Source organism: Polypterus senegalus, chromosome 11 (assembly GCF_016835505.1).
Source record: "Polypterus senegalus isolate Bchr_013 chromosome 11, ASM1683550v1, whole genome shotgun sequence".
Taxonomy (NCBI): domain Eukaryota; kingdom Metazoa; phylum Chordata; class Cladistia; order Polypteriformes; family Polypteridae; genus Polypterus; species Polypterus senegalus.
This window is the reverse complement of record NC_053164.1, coordinates 37,837,918-37,863,810: the sequence shown is the minus strand read 5'-3', so window position 1 is coordinate 37,863,810 and position 25,893 is coordinate 37,837,918. Positions and strand designations below refer to the sequence as shown.

General features: G+C 38.4%; 1 protein-coding gene across 6 annotated transcripts in view; it reads right to left on the bottom strand.

Moving 5' to 3' along the window:
- gmcl1 (germ cell-less, spermatogenesis associated) overlaps window positions 1-25,893 on the bottom strand; it is a 66,799-nt gene that overhangs the window by 20,775 nt on the left and 20,131 nt on the right. For 4 of the 6 annotated variants that reach the window (XM_039768392.1, XM_039768395.1, XM_039768393.1 and 1 more), the window contains exons 4-9: window positions 25,501-25,624; window positions 24,242-24,338; window positions 20,424-20,516; window positions 18,670-18,767; window positions 14,918-15,030; window positions 3,282-3,347 (exon numbers count right to left, since the gene is read on the bottom strand). In XM_039768392.1, coding sequence (XP_039624326.1) covers window positions 3,282-3,347; window positions 14,918-15,030; window positions 18,670-18,767; window positions 20,424-20,516; window positions 24,242-24,338; window positions 25,501-25,624 — 591 coding nt within the window. The remainder of the gene's footprint in view (window positions 1-3,281; window positions 3,348-14,917; window positions 15,031-18,669; window positions 18,768-20,423; window positions 20,517-24,241; window positions 24,339-25,500; window positions 25,625-25,893) is intronic. The other 2 variants (XM_039768396.1, XM_039768397.1) reach the window with 1 other exon arrangement.

Here is a 25,893-nt window from a genome sequence, read left to right as displayed (position 1 = left end):
AATCTTTCCAGATATTAAAAACTGCACATGTTTGTGAGGGTTGAAAGAGGTGGTTCTTTTGCAGGGTGCCACAGAAAGAAGCTTCTCCGTCTTAAAATGCTTTCTACATTGGTTCCAGATTCTAAGTGAGTGGAGCACAATTGCGTTATTAGTGTATTGCCGATAACGTGTGTTTATTGGTGCACAAAGCAAGGAATACAAAGAAGTACTGCAGGATTTTACTTCTATTGCGGTCCATGCCTGTGTATGTTCTTCTATTTGTGTCCAGGTTCTTATCGACTGTATATTTGCCGCCCAGTAATAAAACTGGAAGTTAGGTAGAGCCATACCGCCTTCTACCTTTTGTCTTTTTTAATGATTTTTAAGCACAGGGAGAACATTAACATTTAAAAAATCGGTAATGTAATAAATCAGCAAGAAAAGCAACATTGTAACAATGCACGGAACGAACTAACACATAATCGTCCGTGACTGAAAACTGGCGGACCGCCATCACGCCTTCTCCTCCCAGACGGAGGGATGGGGGTGGACGGCGCTCAGGTGCGGAGGGTGGAACAGGAGGAGAGGAGGACGGCCATTCTGCTCCCTCCGTCATGCTAGTCTGCTGATTTCTCGTTCAGTATGCACTGCCTGCTCATGTGCCCACCTCGCACACGGTCATGCATCGTAACCGAAAACTCGGTTTTTAAAGACTGCTTACTTCATTGTGTTTTAACCTCAGTTGTAAAGGATTGTTTTAAGGTTCCCATGGGATACCCCTCGCAAAACGTTTTACATGCTGCATATGGCAATTCACCTCCGCGAGAAACATGCCTATATGAACAGTCAATGTGGCTCGGAGGTACATGAGGCCTCTACGACAGACGAATATAAATGACACCGTTTTATCTGTGTCGTCACGTCCGAGTTGGGGAGCGTGGCTCTGCGAGTTATCGTCGTATCCAATGGTCTTGGAGTTGGTGGGCGTGGCTCCTTCCTGCGTGCGCCATAGGTGTCTTACTTGTCGGCGGCTTACTGAATCCACGCCCATTCCGGCGTGCTTTCCATGGGTGTCTTGCCTTAGTGAATTATATATATAGACTAGCAAAATGCAAGACCTCATGGAAGTTACACACATCACAATCTCTACTCTTGCATACGGTCTGAGGACGTTGCATCACATTGTCTGCTCTTATATATACAGTTTAAATAAAAACAGACTCCAAGAGAGGCCACAACTTTATATAATATGTATATCTGCAAAAGAAATGTGAGACATTTACAATGTGTCTAACAACACAGAAGCCTACTATCATAATTCATCGTAGTACTCAACAGATTGCATATCATATTTTTCACATTGTATGAAGATTCCAGCTATGTGGGGCGATAACAGGTGAAAATCATGCAAATACTGTAGTTGTTACAGTAGTGTATGAAGCAGCCTAATATGCATTTAGATAAACTATAAAAATATATTAAAAGGCAAAGACAATCACAAAGTTTAAAAATGTGTGTCCATTTAATAGAATATGCTTAATGTTCATAAGAAAACTTTGACTAGGAGTTAAATGGGAAAAAAGCCACAGGCAAGAATATGTAAAGTAGTTAATAGTGAATGGTTTAGAAAATTAATTTTCAAGTATCTTGAATGTAAGTAGTGAGTTGAGGAACTCAATATAAAACAATGCCTATTTGACGTGATAAATAGATTAGATAGATAGATAGATACTTTATTAATCCCAAGGGGAAATTCACATACTCCAGCAGCATACTGATAAAAAAAAATAAAAAAAAAATATTAAAGAGTGATAAAAATGCTGGTAAAACAAACAATAACTTTGTATAATGTTAACGGTTACGCAGGGGTGGAACTGAAGAGTCGCATAGTCTGTCAGTGGAGCAGGACAGTGACAGCAGTCTGTCGCTGAAGCTGCTCCTCTGTCTGGAGATGATACTGTTAAGTCGATGCAGTGGATTCTCCATGATTGACAGGAGCCTTCTCAGCGCCCATCGCTCTGCCACAGATGTCAAACTGTCCAGCTCCGTGCCTACAATAGAGCCTGTCTTCCTCACCAGTTTGTCCAGGTGTGAGGCGCCCCTCTTCTTTATGCTGCCTCCCCAGCACACCACAGTGTTGAAGAGGGCACTCACCACAACCGTCTGATAGAACATCTGCAGCATCTTATTATTACAGTTAATCAGTCATTTTATAACCTGCTTAGTCCTTAACAGGGTCGCATAGGTCTGCTGGAGCCTATCCCAGCTAGCATAATGCGCAAGGCAGGAACAAACCCTGGACACAGTGCCAGTCCATTACAGGGTGAACTCACACAAACATTCAGCCCAACCACACAATAGGGCCAATATGGATTGCCAGTACCCCTAACCTTCATGTCTTGGGACTGTGGAAGGAAACCGGTGCACCTAGAGGTAACCAGTGTAGACATAGGGAGAACATGCAAACTCCATGTAGGGAGGTCCTGGGTAACAAACCCTGGTCTATTTACTGTGAGGCAGCAGTGCTACCACTGTGCCATCATGCCACCGATATTATTACAGTTGTACGAAATTCACCCTTGTATATTTCATTTCAGTTTGACTAGTCAGCTCTCTCTTTCAGTTTTTACTTCTGTTTTCATTACTCTCTCCTCAGCACATCTCTTCTTTTACTATACAATGCCTAAAGTCCCTTTCACAATTGCTTTTGAACACAGAGTGTAATTTAAATTATACACACACACACACACACCCCTCTCCCGGGGGGGGAGGTAATTTTTTTTCTTTCAGAGAAAAAGGTGGTTGTGGAAGAGATCATGTGGCATAAAATGTTTAAGACTTGCTTGATGATGTTTATATTTACAAAAAGTCAATCACTTCTTCAAAATTGAATAGTATTGCTCCCTATGTTAAATCACAAAACCTGTCAAACACTTTTTGACAAAAAGGAAAGATTTACTTTAAAATCTGTTACCTTCTTAATTATGAACCAAAAAAACAAACATTCTACTAGCTGCATGCATTTTAGACTCTTTGTGAATGTTCTTATCAAGGCACACAATTAAAGCTGATGCAGCACTGATGCTAATGACAATATTCATAAGCATTAGAGAAGCATTATAGATAATGAGTTTCAGTTTAAACAATCTAAAGTAGCCAGCAACAGAAAAGCATGGTTCTGAAGTTCACAGAAATATTTAAAATGATTGCAAACTATTTTGGAGGAATGGAAATCATGCAGAAAAGATCCAGTAATTCAGGGCTCACCTGTCAACTTTAAAGAACCTTTCTGTATAAATTACCTGAGCTGTTTCAGTAGGTCAGCACTTGGGTGAGTCATAAGGTTATTTAGAAGCCATTCCAAGCACCTGCAAGACACAACCACATTAAAGAACCAATATCAATTTCCTCAACAGTTTCCTTACTCTAATTTCACAGATTCCATTTATAATAATTTTAATATGATATACTTATAATGGTATCAGTATGTATCACAAGGAGGTTAATAATTCTTAAACAACTAAGAGGACATGTCATTCTTGAAGCAGGAAGGGAAAAGGATTCTTCATTATTTACATTAATTTTTTCAGTAGCAACCATGAAAGAAGACACAAGTACCATACAAGTCTCTTACAACATAATATTATAAGTCAAAATAAATAATCAATAATAAACATGTCCCTTTAAATACGAAAAAAAAGTTGTGAAATACTTAAAATCTAGTTCAAAATGATTAAATATAGATAACATTAATGTTCTTGAAAACGATACATGTCAGCAATGAGACTGTTAATATGTGGTCTTTATGGCAAGTCTGTCATACTTTCATGAACTCCATTTGCTTCTCTGAACTGAAAAAATCTTCATTTATTAACCACTTATCAGAGTGGTGGGGTTGTGGAAGAAATGTATTTTTTCACTTTTTTGTTTTGTTTGCACAGCTTTATTGTAGCTCAGGCTTTGTCCACAGTACTACAGTTTCATATAAAAATGCATATATTAGTCTCAGTTTTTGTCTTTTGTCCACACTACCCCAAGTGCTTCTAAACCCCAAGAATGGAGATTTTTTTAAAACACTCTTCACAGCCATATACTTCTGGAACAGTAGCTCAGCAATGCAATGTGGATGGGGTAAAAATGTAGATGTACAAAAATGCCAAGTCTAATCACTCTTCTATATGTTCATATTTATTACATAGCCCTTCCCTGATTAGATCCTGCTCGTTCCCTGATTGGTCAGTCTTCACGGAAGACAAACATCCTCCTCCAACATAGCAGATATACAGCAGTTATCTGTATGCATCTAAATTGTGTTTTGTAAAGCCTGAATATTGCATACATACAGTACAGGACAAAAGTTTGGACACACCTCCTCATTCAATGCGTTTTCTTTATTTTCATGACCATTTACAGCACTCCATCACTCTCCTTCTTGGTCAAATAGCCCTTACACAGCCTGGAGGTGTGTTTGGGGCCATTGAGTGTGCAAAGCAGTAATCAGAGCAAAGGGTGGCTATTTTGAAGAAACTAGAATATAAAACATGTTTTCAGTTATTTCACCTTTTTTTGTTAAGTACATAACTCCACATGTGTTCATTCATAGTTTTGATGCCTTCAGTGAGAATCTACCAATGTAAATGGTCATGAAAATAAAGAAAACACATTGAATGAGAAGGTGTGTCCAAACTTTTGGCCTGTACTGTATGCAATTGAAAAATAATTACTACATCTTTGTGATAAATCCCATGGCCAGCAGCATTCAAGGATTTTTTGCCAATATGTGCATGTTCCAGGTAGGCGAACATCTTCATCATCTGTGTGTTTCATCGTTTTAGTGTGGATGGAAATACTTTTATAAATGATGTGAAAACGTTAATGTGACAGAGATTGTTCTCATTTAAAAAAGCTGTTTTTAAATAGACACACAGTAGTGTGGATGTAGCCTCAGACTAAGATTACACTTCCCACTGCATCAAAACAGCTCCAGCAAAGTGTTAAGTATTTACAGTTTACACATTGTTAAAATATTGCAGTCCTTAAATATATGTCTTTTCACAATACATCTTGACACCTTATAGGCTTTTCTTCTCCTGCTCTCTTACAGCTAGACTATCGACAGTCAACTGGGAATATTTTAATTAGACCACTAGCCAGAATCTAGTCTTTATTCTAAGTTTATTGTGCACTACTTCAAAATTATTTAGTCTAATCTTAGTAATTATTTAAATGTTTTATATATATTATATATTTTTTGCAAATTATTCTGGATAGAGATGTTTACTAAAGAATTATGACGAACCACTGAGTGATCACTACAACGTGACATTTAGCATAATGAACCCTTCAATTTCTGAAAGACACAAGAGAAAGACATTGCCACAATTAATATAATACAAAGAATGGTGGGTTACATAAAATGTTCCAGCCTCTAACACCACCTAAAGATGCAAATGTATTTAATGTGGTTCAGTAATTACAAGCAATACTGCAAGGTGTTTTTTTTTTTTTTTAAATGGGCAATTAATGCCACCCCACTGTACATAGTAGGCCGAACAATATGCAAATAGCAAAATGTATACTTCTCTGCTTTCCTATTGATAATGTTAGCTTGTGCGCAGAAAGAATTCGAAATTGGGGTTAAGTTTCCCTACGCAGGAAGAATATTTCACCCTTCAAACATATGCCTGTCTACGGGAGTTTAGATACAATATTCTAGCACTACTTCCAAATGAAAGAGGGGCTCTCAAGAATGTATTGTACATTCAGGATGAGAAGGTTGCTTCGTATTGAACAAAAGTTATTGGTTTCTTTGAGGACAACTGAAGTAAGACAACGAAAGATAAGAACAAGAATACTTTGGGAAGTAACATGGAAATGTGAGGTTGACATCTGAACAATACTATATAGTGGTGCACATAATACTGGTTAGAAATATTACAAATTTTCTGAAAAGTTTAGATTTTTTGATTTAGATACACTTAAATATTTTCAAAACTCACAATATATGAAATACTCATCGTATTTTCCGATTATATTCAGTAACAAAATGCATTTCCTTATAAACCCTTGAGAATCCAAAGTCTTACTACACACTGGGGCTTTGTAGATATGAATTATGTACAGACTGCTACCAGTACATAATTGTATTTCATTTGGTGATATATCACTCATGAGATAACTGTAGGGGGTGTGGTTTCCAATTTTTTTTTGTTTTCTTGATCTGCTTATTTTTAAAAAAAATAACTAACTTTAGACTATTCATTTAGTATGTGCAGGTGGAAAAGAGTAGCAAACTGTGAAATTTAGAAATTAACACATATGCCACACAGGTAAAGATGCCCTTTCATATTCTGAACAAAAGGAAAATAGCATAATTAATACTGTACAATTATCATATTTATTTGTCTCTATTAATTTCATATTTGGTTTGTAACACAATAAGAAACAGTTTTCAAAAAGGGCAAGACAACTGTCTTTTAAAAAACCTTTGCACATCATATCGGAAAACCAAGCAAGCTAATTTATTGCCTGTGATGTACTGTGTTTATATATCCATCCATCCATTTTCTAACCCGCTGAATCCGAATACAGGGTCACGGGGGTCCGCTGGAGCCAATCCCAGCCAACACAGGGCACAAGGCAGGAACCAATCCAGGGCAGGGTGCCAACCCACCGCAGGACACACACACAAACACACCCACACACCAAGCACACACTAGGGCCAAGTTAGAATCGCCAATCCACCTAACCTGCATGTCTTTGGATTGTGGGAGGAAACCGGCGCCCGGAGGAAACCCATGCAGACACGGGAGAACATCCAAACTCCACGCAGGGAGGACCCGGGAAACGAACCCGGGTCTCCTAACTGCGAGGCAGCAGCGCTACCATTGTGCCACCGTGTTTTTATATATATATATATATATATATATATATATATATATATATATATATATATATATATATATATATATAAAATAAAACTCGCTTATTTTTGCATCAATTTATTATGTGCTAACCTTTAATGGCCTTATGTTATTAGGACTCTACAGCAGATACTTCACATTCATGTACTGTAGGCCAAATAACACTCCATTCCATGAATAAGAGGAAGCAACACAGAGAGAAACTTAGAATTGAAAGAAGTAATCTTGGAAACCTGAAGAGGTTTACAAAAAATGATTACATTTCTGATTGCAAATTACCTTGTGTGAGAAAATTGCTGAATAACTGATACTAAGTCATATGATTCATTTTAATGACAGAGGGTAAATAAAATAAAATCTTAGCATCTTATATATACATCCATCCATCCATCCATTATCCACCACTTATCCGAGGTCGGGTCACGGGGGCAGCAGCCTAAGCAGGGAAGCACAGACCTCCCTCTCCCCAGCCAGCTCCTCTGGGAGGACCGAGAGGCCCTGAGACATGCCTGGAACACCCCTCAGGGAGGTGTCCAGGGGGCATCCTGGCCAGATGCCCAAACCACCTCAACTGACTCCTCTCAATGTGGAGGAGCAGCGACTGTACTCCGAGTTTCTCCCTGAAAAATGAACTCCTCACCCTCTCTCTAAGGGAAAGTCCAGTCACCCTGTGGATAAAACTCATTTCGGCCACTTGTATCCGCGATCTTGCTCTTTCGGTCATTACCCAAAGCTCGTGGCCATAGGTGAGGGTAGGAACGTAGATCGACTGGTAAATTGACAGCCTCGCCTTTTGGCTCAGCTCTCTCTTCACCATGACGGACCACTGCAGAGCCTGCATTACTGCGGATGCCGCACCAATCCGTCTATCAACCTTCCACTCCATTCTTCCCTCACTCGTGAACAAGACCCAGAGATGCTTGAACTCCTCCACTCAACAGTAATGTGTTCCAAACCGGGAGACAGCATTCCACCCTTTTCCGGCTGAGAACCATGGCCTCGGATTTAGAGGTGCTGACTTTCATCCCTGCTACTTCACACTCGGCTGCGAACCGCGCCAGTGAGAGCTGGAGGTCACTGTCCGATGAAGCCAACAGAACCACGTCATCCGCAAATAGCAGAGACAAGATTCTGAGGTCACCAAACCAGACCCCCTCCGCTACTTGGCTGCACCTAGAAATTCTGTCCATAAAACTTATCAACAGAGTCGGTAACAAACGGCAGCCCGGAAATGAGTTTGACTTATTACCGGCAATGCGGACCAAGCACCTGCTCCTGCGACCGAACTCTCTTCTCCAGCACCCCTGAATAGACTTTACTAGGGAAGCTGAGGAGTGTGATCCCCCTATAGTTGGAGCACATCCTCCGGTCAGCTTTCTTAAAAAGGGGGACCACCACCCCGGTTTGCCAATCCAGAGGCACTGCCCCCGATGTCCATGCGATGTTAGAGAGACGTGTCAACCAGGACAGCCCCACAACATCAAGAGCCTTGAGGAACCCAGGGTGAACCTCGTCCAACCCAGGGGCTCCGCTTTTTAACTACCTCGGCCCCCAATATGGAAGGAAACCGGAGTCCTCTAGCTCTGCTTCCTCTAAGGAAGAAATGCTGGTGGGCTTGAGAAGATCCTCGAAGTATTCCTTCCACTGGTCAATAACGTCTGCAGTTGAAGTCAGCAGGTCCTCATCTCCACTGTACACAGTGTTGGTGGAGCACCGCTTTCCCGTCCTGAAGCGCCTGACGGTTTGCCAGAACCTTCTCGGTGCCAACCAAAAGTCATTTTCCATGGCTTCCCCAAACTCCTCCCATGCCCGAGTTTTTGCCTCTGCAACAGCTGATGCCGCCTCATATATATGGTCATCCCTTTGTCATAGCAGTACTTAAAGCTGTGAAGAGGAGAACAACCAGTTACATCCTGGGTCTTCAGAGCATGTCCTACTCTGACAAACTAGAAGAATTAAACCTGTTTACTCGCACAGAGAAGACTGCTTGGTGATCTAATCCAGGTATTTAAAATCTTCAAAGACATTAATAAAGTAGATCCATCTGAATTATTTCAGTTTAAGGGTGAATCACATACTCAACAACACATTTAAGACTGAAGCCAGGAAGCACTTCTTTAAACAAAGTTGTGGGAATTTGGAACAAACTAGCGAGACATGTAGCTGAAGGAACTGGATGAGATATTGGGATGGCTTAGCTAATAGCTAAACAAGCAGACTTTAGGGACTGAATTGGTCTCCTTTCTCTTGTCAAATAAAATGCATTATTATTATTATTGTTGTTAAATTTCTTATGTTCAAACTAATACTTAACTATGTTGTACAGCTTCCTCTATGAATCCTCTCTTGTGTACGATTATCTTGTAACAAAAACCCAGTGGTTTAAAAAATTAATATGGATTTTGATTCCCCTATGTGTGGCATTTTTATTAACTGTATTGATATAGTCTTATTGCAGTCTTAGAAGTAAATAACCTATTTTCTCTTTCAATAAAATGAGTTTGCACATTCTCTCTGCCGGGTTTCTTCAGTTTTCTTCCCCAATTAAAAGATAAGACGGCTAACCTGACTGTTAACTTTAAACTAGCTCTTTGTTAATACGTAAGCGTGTTGATGCATCCCAAACTGAACTGGATTATGTGGACTAATAAAACATATACACTAAAAGCTGCTTCACTGAAACAAGGACAGACATTGAGAGTTTGTGTGAAGTTAGAACTGAAAAACCAGGGGCCTCATGCATAGCGCCGTGCATAGAATTCACACTAAAACATGGCGTACGGACAAAAGCGGAAATATGAGTAAGCACAAAAAAATTCAGATGCATAAATCTGTGCATATGCCAACTTCCACATTCTTCTGCTCCATAAATCTCTGTCTGCATGAAAATAAAATAATAATTCAAATAAAAACTAACAGCTTCAGATCCATAGGGCGGTAGTATGTATTGTGATTGTGACTGAGAGAATAAAAGTGAAAAGAAAAAAAAAACGGTAACTTTTAAAAGTACAGTACTATAAATGTACACGGTCTGTTACAGACGCAAACCAAATGTATGGTTGTACTGTATAATATTAACAACTAGCAAAATACCCGCTTCGCAGCGGCGAAGTAATGCCTTAAAATTTTTATTAAGAAGAAAATTAAACCTTTTTAAACTGAGGGAAAATATACCAATAATTATTTGTTAAGGATCTCTTTGTATACAACATTGTGAGTTCGGCCCTCCGGTTGTAATATGACCAAGCTGTGTGCTGAGCTTACTCTTGAGCATGCAACGTACAGTTGACGATGTGAACAGTAATCTTGTTTCAAATCTCACAGCTTGAATTGCTGCTGTCATAATCGGTTTGAGTTTCATGGTTTGTTTCAATTACGACACTATTTGCAGGACTTGTGTTGAAGTGAAATTCGGCATCTGTCAAGCGTTGTAAGCATACAACCGGTTTCATTGATAACTTCACATCCAGCTTTTGAGAGTTTAAACATTCATAAACATCGAAGTGTCCACAACTGAAATCGTCACCTGTGAGTCTAAGATGTTTAAGAGGCACTGGCAGTTGTCGAAAGGTGTAAAATATTTGGCCATTTTGGTACACTTGAAAGCGACAACCAAACAATTCAGCGGCAGCCATCAACTCACATGCAGAACCATAGGTGAAGGGCTTAAGCATTTCACTCTTATAGTGCTCCTGTGTAGTATAATTATCTCCTGTACCATTATCAGTCCACACCTTAAACCTGTCCCAGTCATTCAATACATAAGACACAATGTTCCTCCGGATATCAAGAGTGAGCCTAATATGGCCGTGCAATATGTAACACAGAGAATGGAAAAGGTAGGTGCCATCTCCGAGCATGGAAACCACTCGGTAAGTGACAATTCTTTGATCGATGGTGATCACCTTGATAGACATGTTAATGGGGGTACGGTTGGAATGATAATGGAAATGGGTACCTGAACAATGTAAAGTAAGTCTAAAATACCTAAATAATAACTATAATTGTACTAAACAAACAATAAAACAGTGGAGAAGCCGTGGATTAAATAAAAAGGCTGTAGTTATCAGCAGGGAGACGTGAATCCCGTGGCGAAGCAAGGAAGGGAATGTAGAAACCGGAGCGATGGACGGCCTTATCTAGGCAGGCAGCCAACAACGTGGGAGGCGTTGGGATGGGGGACCCAACGCCGCGTCACACGGTTACCGAGCTGCAGGCTATGGACGTATATATGTACGCAAGTAGGATTCAGTTAGTGTTGGGAACCCGCGTATAAAATTTCTTGAAGATGGGCCCATAAGTAACAAAGACCGTTGAAAAGTTCAATATGGCGGCCGACAGTGGCATCATACTACCGAAATAAGTACATACATTGGTTTCGGTTAGTGCAGGGAAGCCGCCTACCAAATTTCATGAAGATGGGGCCATAAATAAGAAAGTTCAACATGGCGGACATTGTCGATCGTTTTGACCGTTACGCGTAGAATTTCAAAATGAAACCTGCTTAACTCTTGTAAGTAAGCTGTAAGGAATGAGCCTGCCAAATTTCAGCCTTCTACCTACACGGGAAGTTGGAGAATTAGTGACGTTGGAAAGATCAATATGGCGGCCGACAGTGGCGTCATACCATCGAAATAAGTACATACATCGGTTTCGGTTAGCGCAGGGAAGCCGCCTACCAAATTTCGTGAAGATGGGGCCGTAAATAAGAAAGTTCAACATGGCGGATGTTGTCGACCGTTGTAAGGAATAAGCCTGTCAAATTTTAGCCTTCTATCTACACGGGAAGTTGGAGAATTAGTGATGAGTCAGTGAGTGAGTGAGTGAGTGAGTCAGTAAGGGCTTTGCCTTGTATCAGTATAGATAAGAGCAGCTCACTACTAAAAACGGCAAATATAGGAGGCAGTCAGGATCAAACCGTGGACTCTTGATTACAAGTCAGCAAATCTTACGGCTACGCCACGGAAGCTGTTGTATCGTCCTTGAACCTTTTGTGAAAGTGTTTATTTGATCTTTGGACTTCAGGGTTCACACATTCTACAGTTTATGCCTATATTTTTCAACATTACTAAAATATAAAAAAGTTTCTGTTTTAACAATGTGTTTACATAGATTACTGTAGAAACGGAACACACATGAAATGCATGTGTTCCAAATAACGATCTATTATTTCCACTCTAAAACATCAGCACTTCACTCCTAGATAATCAAACAAGACATGAGCTGGGAGGACATTGTGAACGTTCTGCGATGGTGGGGGGATGGAATAGCAGGCTGCTTGTCTTAATCGGCACATTTACAGGACAAAAGACGCTGACGGAGCGGTGCGAACGGATTTAAGGTGGGATGGATTTACGATGTTTTCTCGTAGGCACTGGTAATTCCAGTGTTAAACTGGCTTTCTCTTATGCTGACAGGACAAAGAATACATTACATTCATGATGTTACAACTCTCTGAACAATTCAAATACTAAGATGTATACTTGATATCATTTTCATGATGACAGGAATTAAAGCACGTATAAAACATTGAAGCACATTGGCACAGTGGTAGCATTGCGCTGGTGCTCCTTCCAGAGACTGTTCCTGCCTCGCACACGATGCTTGCTGGGATAGGTGCAACCCTGAATGGATGGCATAATTAAACATTTATAACGAAGATTTTTTTTAATGATCTGAATACTCCATGGGCTAAATTTATTAACTAGTTTTAAATTCATAAAGACGTTTATCATGTGGTGATTGGTTACGTGGAGAAAGAAAAAGGAAGAATAGGAACTAGGGTTTTGGTACGTCAGACAGACAGCGCGCATACAATAAATAAAGCCCGCTCAGAACAACATCCATTGAATTGTGTTCGTGTCTCCGACCACCAGAACACGAACCCAACATTTACACAATATTTCAGTTAAACCTGTGCGATACCCATTCATACATCCAGTTTTCTGGAGCCTCGTCACACCTGCCATAAAGTTTTCTACACTGAACATACACCTGGGGACCCCTTACTGTGAGGGAGCAGCACTACCGCCTCACTACCATGCATGTTTAATACCTGCTTTAATGCATTTCATCCTGAAATGTTCAGTGTAATACAGTTTTTGACAAGCACCTCTGGATATTTTACTAAGTCTAAATGCCTCTTTGGATGGTTGAAAATATGTTGTCAAAATTATAGTTTAAGTTGTTTGCAAAATTTGTTCAATAAAAAGGTTCTATATTTTGACTGCATCTGTGATGCAATGTGATTCATTCTCTTCATTAGTGCCACCCCCTTGAAAACTATCACTTTATGGGGCCATGCAAACCTGTTATTAATACCAGTGTGCATATTACATTTTTTTTTTTTTTTGTACAATTCACATGACAGTGGAATAGGTTATTCTGAGCCAGTCCACTGCAGTAATTGCAGTGGAAAATGTGGCTAACATTCACTCACGCATGGGAAAAAAAAACAGTTGAATACAGCGAAACTGGTATAATTTCGAAAAATACTGTGATATAGAATTTTGGTCATACAACCCAGCACTAGCTTGATGTAAAGTACATCGATGTACCATTTACGAAAAACAAAATCTGGCCTTCCAGGAAAAGAATGCATTCCCAACAGTCAAACATGTAGGAGGTTCACAAATATTTTGGGTTTCCTTTGTTGCCTATGGCACTGAATGCTTTGGCTGTGTACATGGAATAATGAAATCTAAAGACTATTAATGAATTTTGGAGTGCAATATAGGGTCCAGTGATGGACAGCTGTGTCTCTGTCAGAAGTCATGGGTCTTCCAGCAGTAAAATGACCCAAAACATACTTCAAAAAGTACCTAGAACTGGTTTAAGACAATCCATGTGGAAAGATTTCAAAACAGCCGTTGAGAGAAGGCACCCTTCAAATTTAAGAGGCCTGTAGTGGATAGCAAAAGAAAAGTGGTTCACAATTCCAATTCAGAGTTGTAAGAAACTAATTCATGGTCACAGTTTCTGTTTCGAAAGGGTGCTACCAAAGTTTCCCAAAGTGCTACCGAATATTAAGTTGAGGGTGACAATAATTTTGTCCAGTTCATTTCTGCAGTTCTGTGCTGAAATGACATTAGATTTGACATTTTTCTTGCTTTTTAGTGTTGTTCCAATGCAAGCAAAACAAATAAACATGTGAATACCAAAGCAGTTGTAATATTTTCTATAACGTGAATCAACTACAACACGGTACACAAATTAAACAGTCAACAACCATAAATTACCTTAGTGCAAATTTAATGTTGACTGACTGAAAATATACATTCCTTCTAGGCTTTTTCTTAAACTGATGGCTATTTTATACCACCTTTCATTATAATCCCGCTCATTAATAAAGTGACAACACAGACAACTTTCACATAAAGAAAATATTAAATTTATTAATGAAAAGGTACAGTATATTCTTCATAATACACCATATTGTTAAGGACAGTTTCCTGCTCACATGACACAAGTACAAGCATTAACATGCTTTATTTGGATCATAGCACTCTACTCCATCTTGTGGATGAAAAGGAAACTGTAATGTAAGTTAAGAAAAGTGGATGCACCATTGCAACAAACCATTCGATTCAACCTCATAGCAAAAGCTCTCATGTAACCAGCCCTATGAATATATACCCACAAACACATATATACAACAAATTCACAAAATTTATACTGTGTCAGTAGCCCTGCTTGGTGCTATCTCAAATCAAATCCTTTTCCTTAATGATCATCTAACTGCTGGCTAAATTACTTTTTTTGCTGTATTTTGCAGGAATGTTTTGTATTATCCAAAATGGGAAAAAATTAACACTGAAGTAACTTTACAAAGAAAAGAAGTCATTCGGGGTTAAAACTCTGTTTTTGAAATATTTAAACCTTTTCTTCTCTTTTGTACTTGTACAACTTTCATTTAATTTTCACACGGAAGTGGTTAATGGTCAAGAAGATTATTTTGTGTATAATAATTATAGTAAACTCCAAAAACTAAAAATTATTAAAACAAATGATCTTACTTTTTCTTGACAGAGTCCAGGCCATAGGTGCTTGCAGATGTGTAATAACAACAGACTGTCTTATCACTGACTGTTTCTTTCATGGTCTCCCCACATTGCTGAATCAAACCATCCTGTTTGGAAAGGCAAGAGTACACAATATGAACAAAAACATATGCAGGGAAATAGCTAATACAAAGGTAATAGAAATACATTTCTGCATTTGAAACCATAGTGATTTTACGCAAGTAACATTCAGCCAATAATCTGAATTCATCCAGGGATACCACATGTTGAAATTCTTTCTGTTACATTCCATGGTCTTGAGCACCCTTGGTATTTATCATACCAATAATCTCTTGTTTCATGCCCACAAAGCTCTGATCATGTGCTGCATTTATTAGCCACATTTCATTCTCGTATACAGTGTCATACCTTACATATAGCAGGAAATATATATAATATTACAAAAAACAAACATCTGCATGAACTTATTCAATGCATATGCATCTTACTACCACTGCCATGTATACATCTTTGACCTACATTTAACCTAATCACCCAAGAGTAGTACTTGACAGTTAAAAGAAAACCTTTGCTGACAAGTAAACTTACACCAGTGGTTTCCAAGTTCAGTCCTGAGGGTATCCTTATTGCAGTAAGTGTTTCTTGCAAGCAACTTCTTAACCAGCATGTCATTTTACCTCTATTTTGCATTTAGAAAAGAGCACTAGTATGATTTACAGTTCACTGTCAACAAATTAGAAATGTATGTATTTTTGCAAATGTTTATTTTATTAATTAACTTTTGTCTGTGGGGTTTGCACCTTTAACTGTACCTTAATAATAACAATTAACAGAGTAGACACCAGTTCAAATGACACTGAATACCAAAAGGCTGCAGATACTTCAGTACCAGATTTACTAGTGTGGTCATATATAAATAAATAACGGGCTAAATAACCAGAACACCTGGAAAAGTGAATAAAAATCATAATGATGCAAATGTTAAAAACTCCACTATGAAAAATATACATATACTATATATACATACAAAATCCATCTGTCCGTTTTCCCTACCAAAGTTCTGAGTATATACTTGGAGTGTTTTCATAATTCATTTGAAAACTACATCTTACCTCAATCTTAAACACTATGTCCATCCATTCTTCAGTCACAAGTACATCGATCTAGCATTTCATATACTACTCCCCTGACACTACCTCCTGCCACACACACTAAATATTTTACTTCTACTTTCCAGTCTTGTTTGCAGCATGCAATCTGTTATTCTTCTCTTCAGTGTACTGTAACAAAGGATCCAACAGCATCCAACACAGATGATTTGGAAATTTCTTCCACAAGACCGTTAAACTAGTGCTGATAGAAACACTGCTTCAGAACCTTAGATACATGACTAAGCACAGATCTGCCAAATGTGAAGGCCATGACACATTACCAATCTTCTTATCATAGTAACCAAATAATAACTACATGACAGATCCACAGCCATACTTTAAGACCCGTACTTTTGGGCGAAGAAAAGAAATATTAAAATGGGATGAAGGTGATCCCTTTGAGTGACTAAGTAGTGACTAGAAATAACCTCACATTTTACCGTGAATAACATCTGAAGGAAATAGACCCAACAATGATATAACCGTGAATTCTAGGCTTCAGGTTCATTAATTTGATAAAGGATGAATCACCTGACCATAACAAATGTCCATGGTGTTTGGTTGCCAGTTAATTGCATGTTTTGCATATTTACATTGTGAGGTACAATTTAGTGCTCAACAATCAGACTATAGTAATCTCCTTTATAGATTCTAACAGACTTTTTAATCTAACTGCCAAAATAAGCTATGGTTTCAAATTTCCCACAGTGATACTAGTAACTGCCAGTGAAATGGATTTTCATTGTTTTTATGTGGCCTCTCTAGAGGTTCTCCACTCAAGTTCCCTGGAGCTGGCAAAAGTTCACACTGCTTCTTCTTGGAAAGGCCATAAATACCAAATATATTTTAACTATTCATTTATTTTTAATTTCATAACCTTCTTGTCCACCTCAGGACAATGAGGCCAGAGTCTCTGCAAGCAATTTTGGACACAAGTCTGAAACCAATCCCAGCTAAGGTGTTAGTCCATTAAAAGGCACAATAACATGTACACAAACAGGGGGTCAATTCAGAGCCACAAATTCATTAACAGTATAAGTAGTAAATATATAAAAAAAACGAATTTGTGATGTTGCATTATCAATCTGCAGCACTTGTTCCTTGGCACATGTCAAAGGTTTACGGCTATTTGGTTACTTAATTACTACTCACTGTGGTGGATCAACAGTGCTTCCTACATCTAAATGTACAATTTCAGATGGATTAACTAACAGAAAATATGTACGGCAAAGCAAAAAATTGTGTTCTTTATTTCCACAAGAAATAAAATTAAAATGAACTTAAAAAGAATGGTAAACACCCTTTACTGCAATTTGCACATATTTCCTCTTTCAAAATTACTGCAATAACTCAATATGCCCATGCGAAATGCAGTGTGAAACTGAAAAAATTTATGGGTGTTAATTTGCAGTGCTAGTGCATACGGAATCTTTTGAAATTTCTGTTAAGCTGCGGGCCTGCAGAAGTTTATTTCTTCTAGGTTATAGCTTTACACATAAAAAACATATGCCACTTATAGTTTCCCTTGTTTGCTAACACAAAAATAATGATTACGCTTTCACTTGCATAAATTTAAGAGCCGTGCCAACAACAGCTCATTTTCTGTTTAGAAAATAAAATTTTTTGACACTTTTTTCCATATTTACAGAAAATATCTGTTGTGTTATTTTAGCAAATGTTAGCTATACTAGCGAAGCCCGCCGTAGCATACGGCGGTGAAAGAATAGGAATGGAAAAGGGTGAGAAACGAATTCAGTATAACAAAGGCTTAGAAAATCACCATTGCAGTATAACAAAAATAGCAAGGAGGGAAACCAATGCCAATGGTCGAGAGAGTACCTTCCTGTAGCAGGCTACGGAAAACAAAGACATACTGTATATAGATAGACACCGCATTCACTGTGTTGCCCAGTCGACACGATAAGTCAACGTGTCCGCCCTATTGCGAGTGGTAAAAGCACCACTTAAAACTAATACAGGTAGATGTGGAAACCAGGTTTTCTGATGAAAAAACAATAACGTTTTAAACAGTATCGTTTACATACAACAGATTTTGGTGAACCGTTTACACGCAATTATTTATATCCATTTATACATTTATAACGGGTCGATTCAATAACACATTTTAAAACTACCCTCAAAACTTATCTTTTCAAACTGGCATACCTATTGTGAATTTTGCACTGTTACTGCCAGTTATCTTTGTTTGCTAATTATTGCTGTTTGATCGAGAGCAACAGTGGATGCAGAAGGAGGATTAGAGATGGCGGGCGGGGCTCTGTCGTGCGTATGCCATGGTCTTAGAGTTGGTGGGTGGGGCTCTCTGCCTTGATTGCCCTTAGTTAGAGTTGGTGGGCGGGGCTCTCTGTCTTGTGTGCGCTCACTGTCTTGCATGCCCTTAGTGAATTACATATATGGATTACTAAATGTAAATATACCCTGAGGTGGCTTTAAGTATATATGCTTATGTACAATTCTAATATATGTTCATACCCTTTAAGTAAAAACAAACTGATGACATAAACAACATTTTTCATTGTGCTTATATGGAGGCGTTTGTTCAGGAGAGTTGAGTATTGACACTGTAATACTCACCAGCTGAAGCATGCATGCAGCAGCTAGAACTGCTACTACTTTACTGGGCTTGATCAGGACATCATCACGGTACAAAGATCCAAATGCCACCTGTAGAGCTTGGACACAGGAAGGGGAAAAAAGCAAAAAGTTTTTAAAATTTACAGCAATTACAATTTGTAATATTTTACTTTTGTATGTCCTGTACTGTACAGTATACATAATGTTCTAGGAACACAGTACAAATGTGATAATTTCATGTGAAACCAACTACTGGTGGAAAGAAATTGCTTGTGTAACAGCAGGAACACATTTGTATTTACTTAGGCACCAAAAATTTTACATTTGACTGCTAAGACCACATTTGTAAAGGAAACATACTTACTGAATAAGGTTTTAAGGAAAAAAGCAAACACCAAAATTGCAATCGATTGAATATTTATAGAAATCAAAATATATGGTTCATAAGGACAGCAACTCAATTAGCCATAGAATATGGCTAACAAAATAGCTATGCTAGACACCTTTACTAGTTGCAAACAGCTTTATGAAGTTTCAAGATAATATTACATACTAATTTTCATATCCTAAATTAATCATTACTAGCCATAACTAGATATCAAATTAATTACACCGAATGAGTGTTTTTTAAAAAAAAAAATTTTTGAAATAAAACCCATAAAGTGCATGCAATGGAACTTTTCAACAAAAAGTGTAAAATTTTTCAAATAGTACTTTAACTAAAGAAATACTTGAAGATATTTTAAACAAAATATTGTTTATTTATAAAACATTTATATAAAAAATTGAAAATAAATAGTAATAAAAATAAAGCACTTCTGGTTCTGGATGTACAATGAACACACACTTTTCTTAAAAATACAAAACATTGTCAGTAAATTAAACTCACAAAGTGGCTTATTTGTTTATAATCATATTAAACCATTACTTCCAAATGATACATGTAATTTACATTGTAAGTTGTTTTGTTCTTCTTTTCTCTGAAAGAGACAGTTTACTGACAAAGCTTCAGGTAAATATTCGTCCACCACAATATTCGACCATCATGATTTTATTAGTCTCATCTTCTTCATTCTGTTGTCACATGTCCAGAGTATTTTTCTTTTGCAGTAAAGCAAATGGTTTAATTTGTGTGAAACTAATTTTTTCCTTTGCTGTGTAATAGGCTGGGTTTATTTTAACTAAAAGTTTGTATATTTCTGCATCATTTTTCTTCTTTTTGTGTCTGGAAACCTTTTGCTACCATAGATTCTTTGGCATATCTGCTTGCAGCTAACAAACTGTAGAAGTCTGCTGTATGTAATTTGCTGTTGGGAGTGTGCGATTAGACCTTCACATTTGAAATGGTGCGATCATGCCACAAAATCCGTTTTACAGGCTAAACTAGGTTAGCTGCAGTAGTCCTTGCACATCACGGTATCTTTCTCCAGATTGTATAAAAGTTAAAGTGCAATGGCCAACTAGTCTGCAACTTTCGCTTTCCACCCCACTGCTACCTTTTCAATTAAAATCTTGTGAAGAATGTCAATATGTGTGAATATTTCTGATAAAGTCTTAGCAATAGCTTGGGCATTGGCCTTCTGCAGAGTGGCCTCTTCGGGGTATCTTGTTGCATAATCCACCAACACAAGCATGTACTGATAACCATTCTTAGAGGACCAACAATGTCTAACACAACCCTCTCAAAAGGGACATCCAAAATTGGCATCGGTGACAGAGGAGCACTAGTGGAAACAAATTACAAAATGACTTACAAAAAAACTGTCCAACATTTCGGACCATATTCAGCCAATAAAGGTGTTTGGAGAGGTGATCCCTGGTCTTCTCTGTGTCGAGATGACCCCCACCTATGAAATCAGAAATCACCCAATATAAGAAACCATCTTTAATTAGAAAGTGTGTTGTTTTGAAATTCTGGCCTTCCCACTCCATACAGTAAGAGCCATTTGCGAAATGTGCTTGTTTTAATGGAAAGTCTAAGCTGCTGTCGGCCTGTAGCAAGCGCACAAATTTAGTCGGAGTATCAGTCCCCACTTCTCCTGGGCCTGATGCAGCACCTTGCTCTTCTCCAGTAACTGTTTCTCTGGGACTCGTAGCTCTTGTCATGCCTGTGGAGGTTGAAGGTGTGGGTGCCTGATGCAAACAGTCCTCCAGTTGTCCTGGACCCTCAGGCATGCGAACAATCCTCCAAATGTCCAGGACCCTCAGGCGAGGGGTTGTCCCCTACCTCAATGGACAAATCAGGTTCACTCTTTCATCCAGCTCCTTGTCTCGGGAGCCCTGCAGGTGGCTAGGATGTGTAGGAAGAGAGCATTCCGCTCTCTAATTAAAAGAGGCTAGAGTAAAGTGTCTGATACAGTGGTCTAAACTAAAGTTCCTCCCCTTAAATATCAGAGACAGTAAAATAGTCCCATATTCTTCAACGTCTCTAGGAACACAGTGAATGTTAACCCGGTCCATATATGTGTGGGTAATCTCCCAAAGCAAGTCATGGCAGACTATGCAGATGTCACTAAGAGAGTCCAACAGGGCCTGGATTTTGCATTTGGATCTGTTGCTTCAAGAAATCATAATCATCAAGCCTTTTGGAAGAAAGATTTCACATCACTTGTAGGGCCTCACTTGTCAAAATGGGCAAAAATAGCTGCCCCGACTCTCTTGTCCCAGAGCATCAGTACTGCTGTACATTAAAACCAAAGTAGGAAAACACTCTGGGTCATCTGAGGGAGCAATCTTCATCTGCATGTCCCGGGGATGGGCAAGGGCAGGAGTACTTGCAGAAGCCTAATCTGGCTTTAGTGGGACAGGAACATTGTATGCCTGCCGAGGATCCATCAGTGTTAAGACCCCACTCCTGGAACCATGTGACACAGGAGTCACTGAATTGCACCCAAGAGAAGACTCTGGGCCCACAGGCTTCAGGAAACCCAGCTTTATTCCAATCAAACCAGGCACTGTCAAGGTCTTTATTCAAATGACAGCTACCACTTTAATACACACAAACACAGCAAACAACCATAAAGAGGCCAGGTTAGTGGCTGGGTTAGACTGTGTCCCGCATCAACCGTGTTACGCGGCAGGGCTGAAAACCTGTGGGTGCATTGGCAATGGACAAGCAATCCCTGCCTGCATTGACATAGCTTCGGTGCAGCATGGAGCTGGGGAAGTTATGGGGTCTCAAAAAAAAAAACCTTGGCAGGTGAGATTCTGAACATTTAGTAGCTAGTGGATAATGATACATATTTTTTGGTCGCCTATCATGAAAGCCTGTTGCATATGCAAATATTTTATTTGCATTGTTGAGGGCTGAACTATGACTCAAATTATTCCTCATTATAAACCGAAAGCAATGTCATTATGCCTGGCCTAGCAAACATTGCATCCATGTATCTGTATCACATAACACTGAAGTAACATTCAATTTAATGGGATGACGGCAAGTCTTCCTCTTCCACAGACCCTGTAACAGTATCTCTCCCTTTCAAACTGTTGTGTTCTCGTGCCATACAAGGTCAGATCTACACACATGTTGCACCATTTTTTCTGTCATTTGCTTACTGGCAGACACTTTTCAAATGCATTTGCAACGGAATGAAGTAGTAATGCAATACTGAACCACAATGTACACAGCCTAATGACATAATCAATCAATTGATGAAACTGATCCATTGCCAACAACTCTAATAATTGAAAATGATCAGTTATGGCGATTAGCTGTTACATTTTATTCTAACTTGTAAAGAAAAAAAAGTTAGATGGAAAAAAAAAAAAAAAATTAGGTAGCAGTATTTTTACTGTTCAGGTCCGGGCTACTCTGCCGGCTTTAATGTTTAGATCTACAGAGGTGTGAAAAAGTATTTGCCCCCTTCCTGATTTCTTATTCTTTTGCATGTTTGTCACACAAAATGTTTCTAATCATCAAACACATTTAACCATTAGTCAAATATAACACAAGTAAACACAAAATGCAGTTTTTAAATGATGGTTTTATTATTTAGGGAGAAAAAATCCAAACCTACATGGCCCTGTGTGAAAAAGTAACTGCCCCCTGAACCTAATAACTGGTTGGGCCACCCTTAGTAGCAATAACTGCAATCAAGCGTTTGCGAAAACTTGCAATGAGTCTTTTACAGCGCTCTGGAGGAATTTTGGCCCACTCATCTTTGCAGAATTGTTGTAATTCAGCTTTATTTGAGGGTTTTCTAGCATGAACCGCCTTTTTAAGGTCATGCCATGGCATCTCAATTGGATTCAGGTCAGGACTTTGACTAGGCCACTCCAAAGTCTTCATTTTGTTTTTCTTCAGCCATTCAGAGGTGGATTTGCTGGTGTGTTTTGGGTCATTGTCCTGTTGCAGCACCCAAGATCGCTTCAGCTTGAGTTGACGAACAGATGGCCGGACATTCTCCTTCAGGATTTTTTGGTAGACAGTAGAATTCATGGTTCCATCTATCACAGCAAGCCTTCCAGGTCCTGAAGCAGCAAAACAACCCCAGACCATCAAACTACCACCACCATATTTTACTGTTGGTATGATGTTCTTTTTCTGAAATGCTGTGTTCCTTTTACGCCAGATGTAGCGGGACATTTGCCTTCCAAAAAGTTCAACATTTGTCTCATCAGTCCACAAGGTATTTTCCCAAAAGTCTTGGCAATCATTGAGATGTTTCTTAGCAAAATTGAGACGAGCCCTAATGTTCTTTTGCTTAACAGTGGTTTGTGTCTTGGAAATCTGCCATGCAGGCCGTTTTTGCCCAGTCTCTTTCTTATGGTGGAGTCGTGAACACTGACCTTAATTGAGGCAAGTGAGGCTTGCAGTTCTTTAGACGTTGTCCTGGGGTCTTTTGTGACCTCTCGGATGAGTCGTCTCTGCGCTCTTGGGGTAATTTTGGTCGGCCGGCCACTCCTGGGAAGGTTCACTACTGTTCCATGTTTTTGCCATTTGTGGATAATGGCTCTCACTGTGGTTCACTGGAGTCCCAAAGCTTTAGAAATGGCTTTATAACCTTTACCAGACTGATAGATCTCAATTACTTCTGTTCTCATTTGTTCCTGAATTTCTTTGGATCTTGGAATGATGTCTAGCTTTTGAGGTGCTTTTGGTCTACTTCTCTGTGTCAGGCAGCTCCTATTTAAGTGATTTCTTGATTGAAACAGGTGTGGCAGTAATCATGCCTGGGGGTGGCTACGGAAATTGAACTCCACAGTTAGGTTATTTTTTAACAAGGGGGCAATTACTTTTTCACACAGGGCCATGTAGGTTTGGATTTTTTCTCCCTAAATAATAAAAACCATCATTTAAAAACTGCATTTTGTGTTTACTTGTGTTATATTTGACTAATGGTTAAATGTGTTTGATGATCAGAAACATTTTGTGTGACAAACATGCAAAAGAATAAGAAATCAGGAAGGGGGCAAATAGTTTTTCACACCACTGTAAATACAGTATGTATACTACGAATTTTCAAAAATAAGAGCTCACAAGTCTCTTATCAGTGCTTTTCTAAAAAATATTAAATTATAGTTAGGGATCAACATGATAATTGCTGTCCTCTTAATATACTAAACTCACCTTCTACATCGATGTTCTCATCAGGTATTTCTAGCTGGATGACAGCCATGCTTGATTCCTTCCAAGAACCACTGAACATGCTTGAGAAGTAGCCAGACTACCAAATGTCAAAAAAGAACAAAATATTACATTGATAAATAATTAAAAGATGGCATTTATTTAAAATAAGTTTTGTGCTGCCAAGTTGACCACAGTATTTCCATGCCATATAAATACAACAGCCAAAAAAACTGTAACAGTAAAATAGGAAGAACGGAGTACTATAGAAATCCTCTTGCTCTTTTTATTTACTTTCTGATGTCATCAATTCCATGTGCTGCTCCCAGTAACTACTAGCAAATACTTTTTTCAATTATCATAAAACACACACATACATGCTCTGTATGCCTAACCTCCTCTTGTTTTCTTTTTTCCAATCAGGCAAAGGATGTGGAATGAAAACTGATCAAAATCAGGTCCCTGAAGCATATACTACACCAGGGTTCTCAAGTAAGGTCACTGAGAGCCACAATGGCTATAGCTTTTGTTCCACAGTTTCCTAATAAGAAAAATTAAAATTAATGCTCAATAATACTTTGTCCTTCATTTTAGTTATCTTTAATTTTAATTATTTAATTTAGTCAAACATCTGAATTCACTGGTTTTAACAGATTCTTGCTTTCTTAATCACCTGCTAATGATACACAGTATAAATGACAAAGAGCCAGCATCTCACCAAGTCTTAATCCCAGTTACAAGTTTGTGTATTCATTTTTAAGAATTTATTTTAATAAAATGTCTGGAAAGAAATGGAAAAGAAAATAATGAGAGTCTATAAATTGCTTCTCTTCTCCTGTCCATAAATAATTTAGAGAATATTCTTGGAAAAGAAAATCTACAATAACAGAAATAACTTGGCAAAATGAAAGCACTAACATGCCATAAAACAGCCCTTTAGGACCGAAATGAAGGACACATATACTACACCTACATGCAATCTGGTATAGATTTGGTATAAACTACAGTTTGAGAATGCATCTGGCGTAGTTTTTTTAAATATGTGCTGTAGTACTTGACTTGGACCAACCCGAAATAGTGTTACATTTTCCTTACACATTTTCCTTTCTGATGATAGGATCAGACCTAAATAAAATTACATTCTTTGAACATAAGAACATGAATTTGTCTTCCCCAAAGAATTTTATTAGACAAAAAGAGAGATATAATATTATGGTAGATGAAGATTTTTAAAACATGATCTTAAATTCCAAGAGACATACCTGGCACAGGTATACCTTGTGCAAGTCCCACTCCTGTCCCAGAGCACAGATTCGGATATCACTGTTTTGCCCATTTAGAAACAAGGTTTGGTAAATATAAGTTGATGTGGTTTTCAGCATTTTTCTGAAAACAGCAAAAAATAAAAACACTTGAGTATGTTATTCAATTCACACCCCTGCATTTGTATTTCTCTTTTGCTAATGGTACAGATTGTACGCAAAAAAACTGCACTGTTTTTAACATTACAAGCCTCCAATATAGTAGCTATTATTTATATTTACATATACACATACTGTATGCATACATATACAGTTGTGCTTGAAAGTTTGTGAGCCCTTTAGAATTTTCTATATTTCTGCATAAATATGACCTAAAAAAACATCATATTTTCA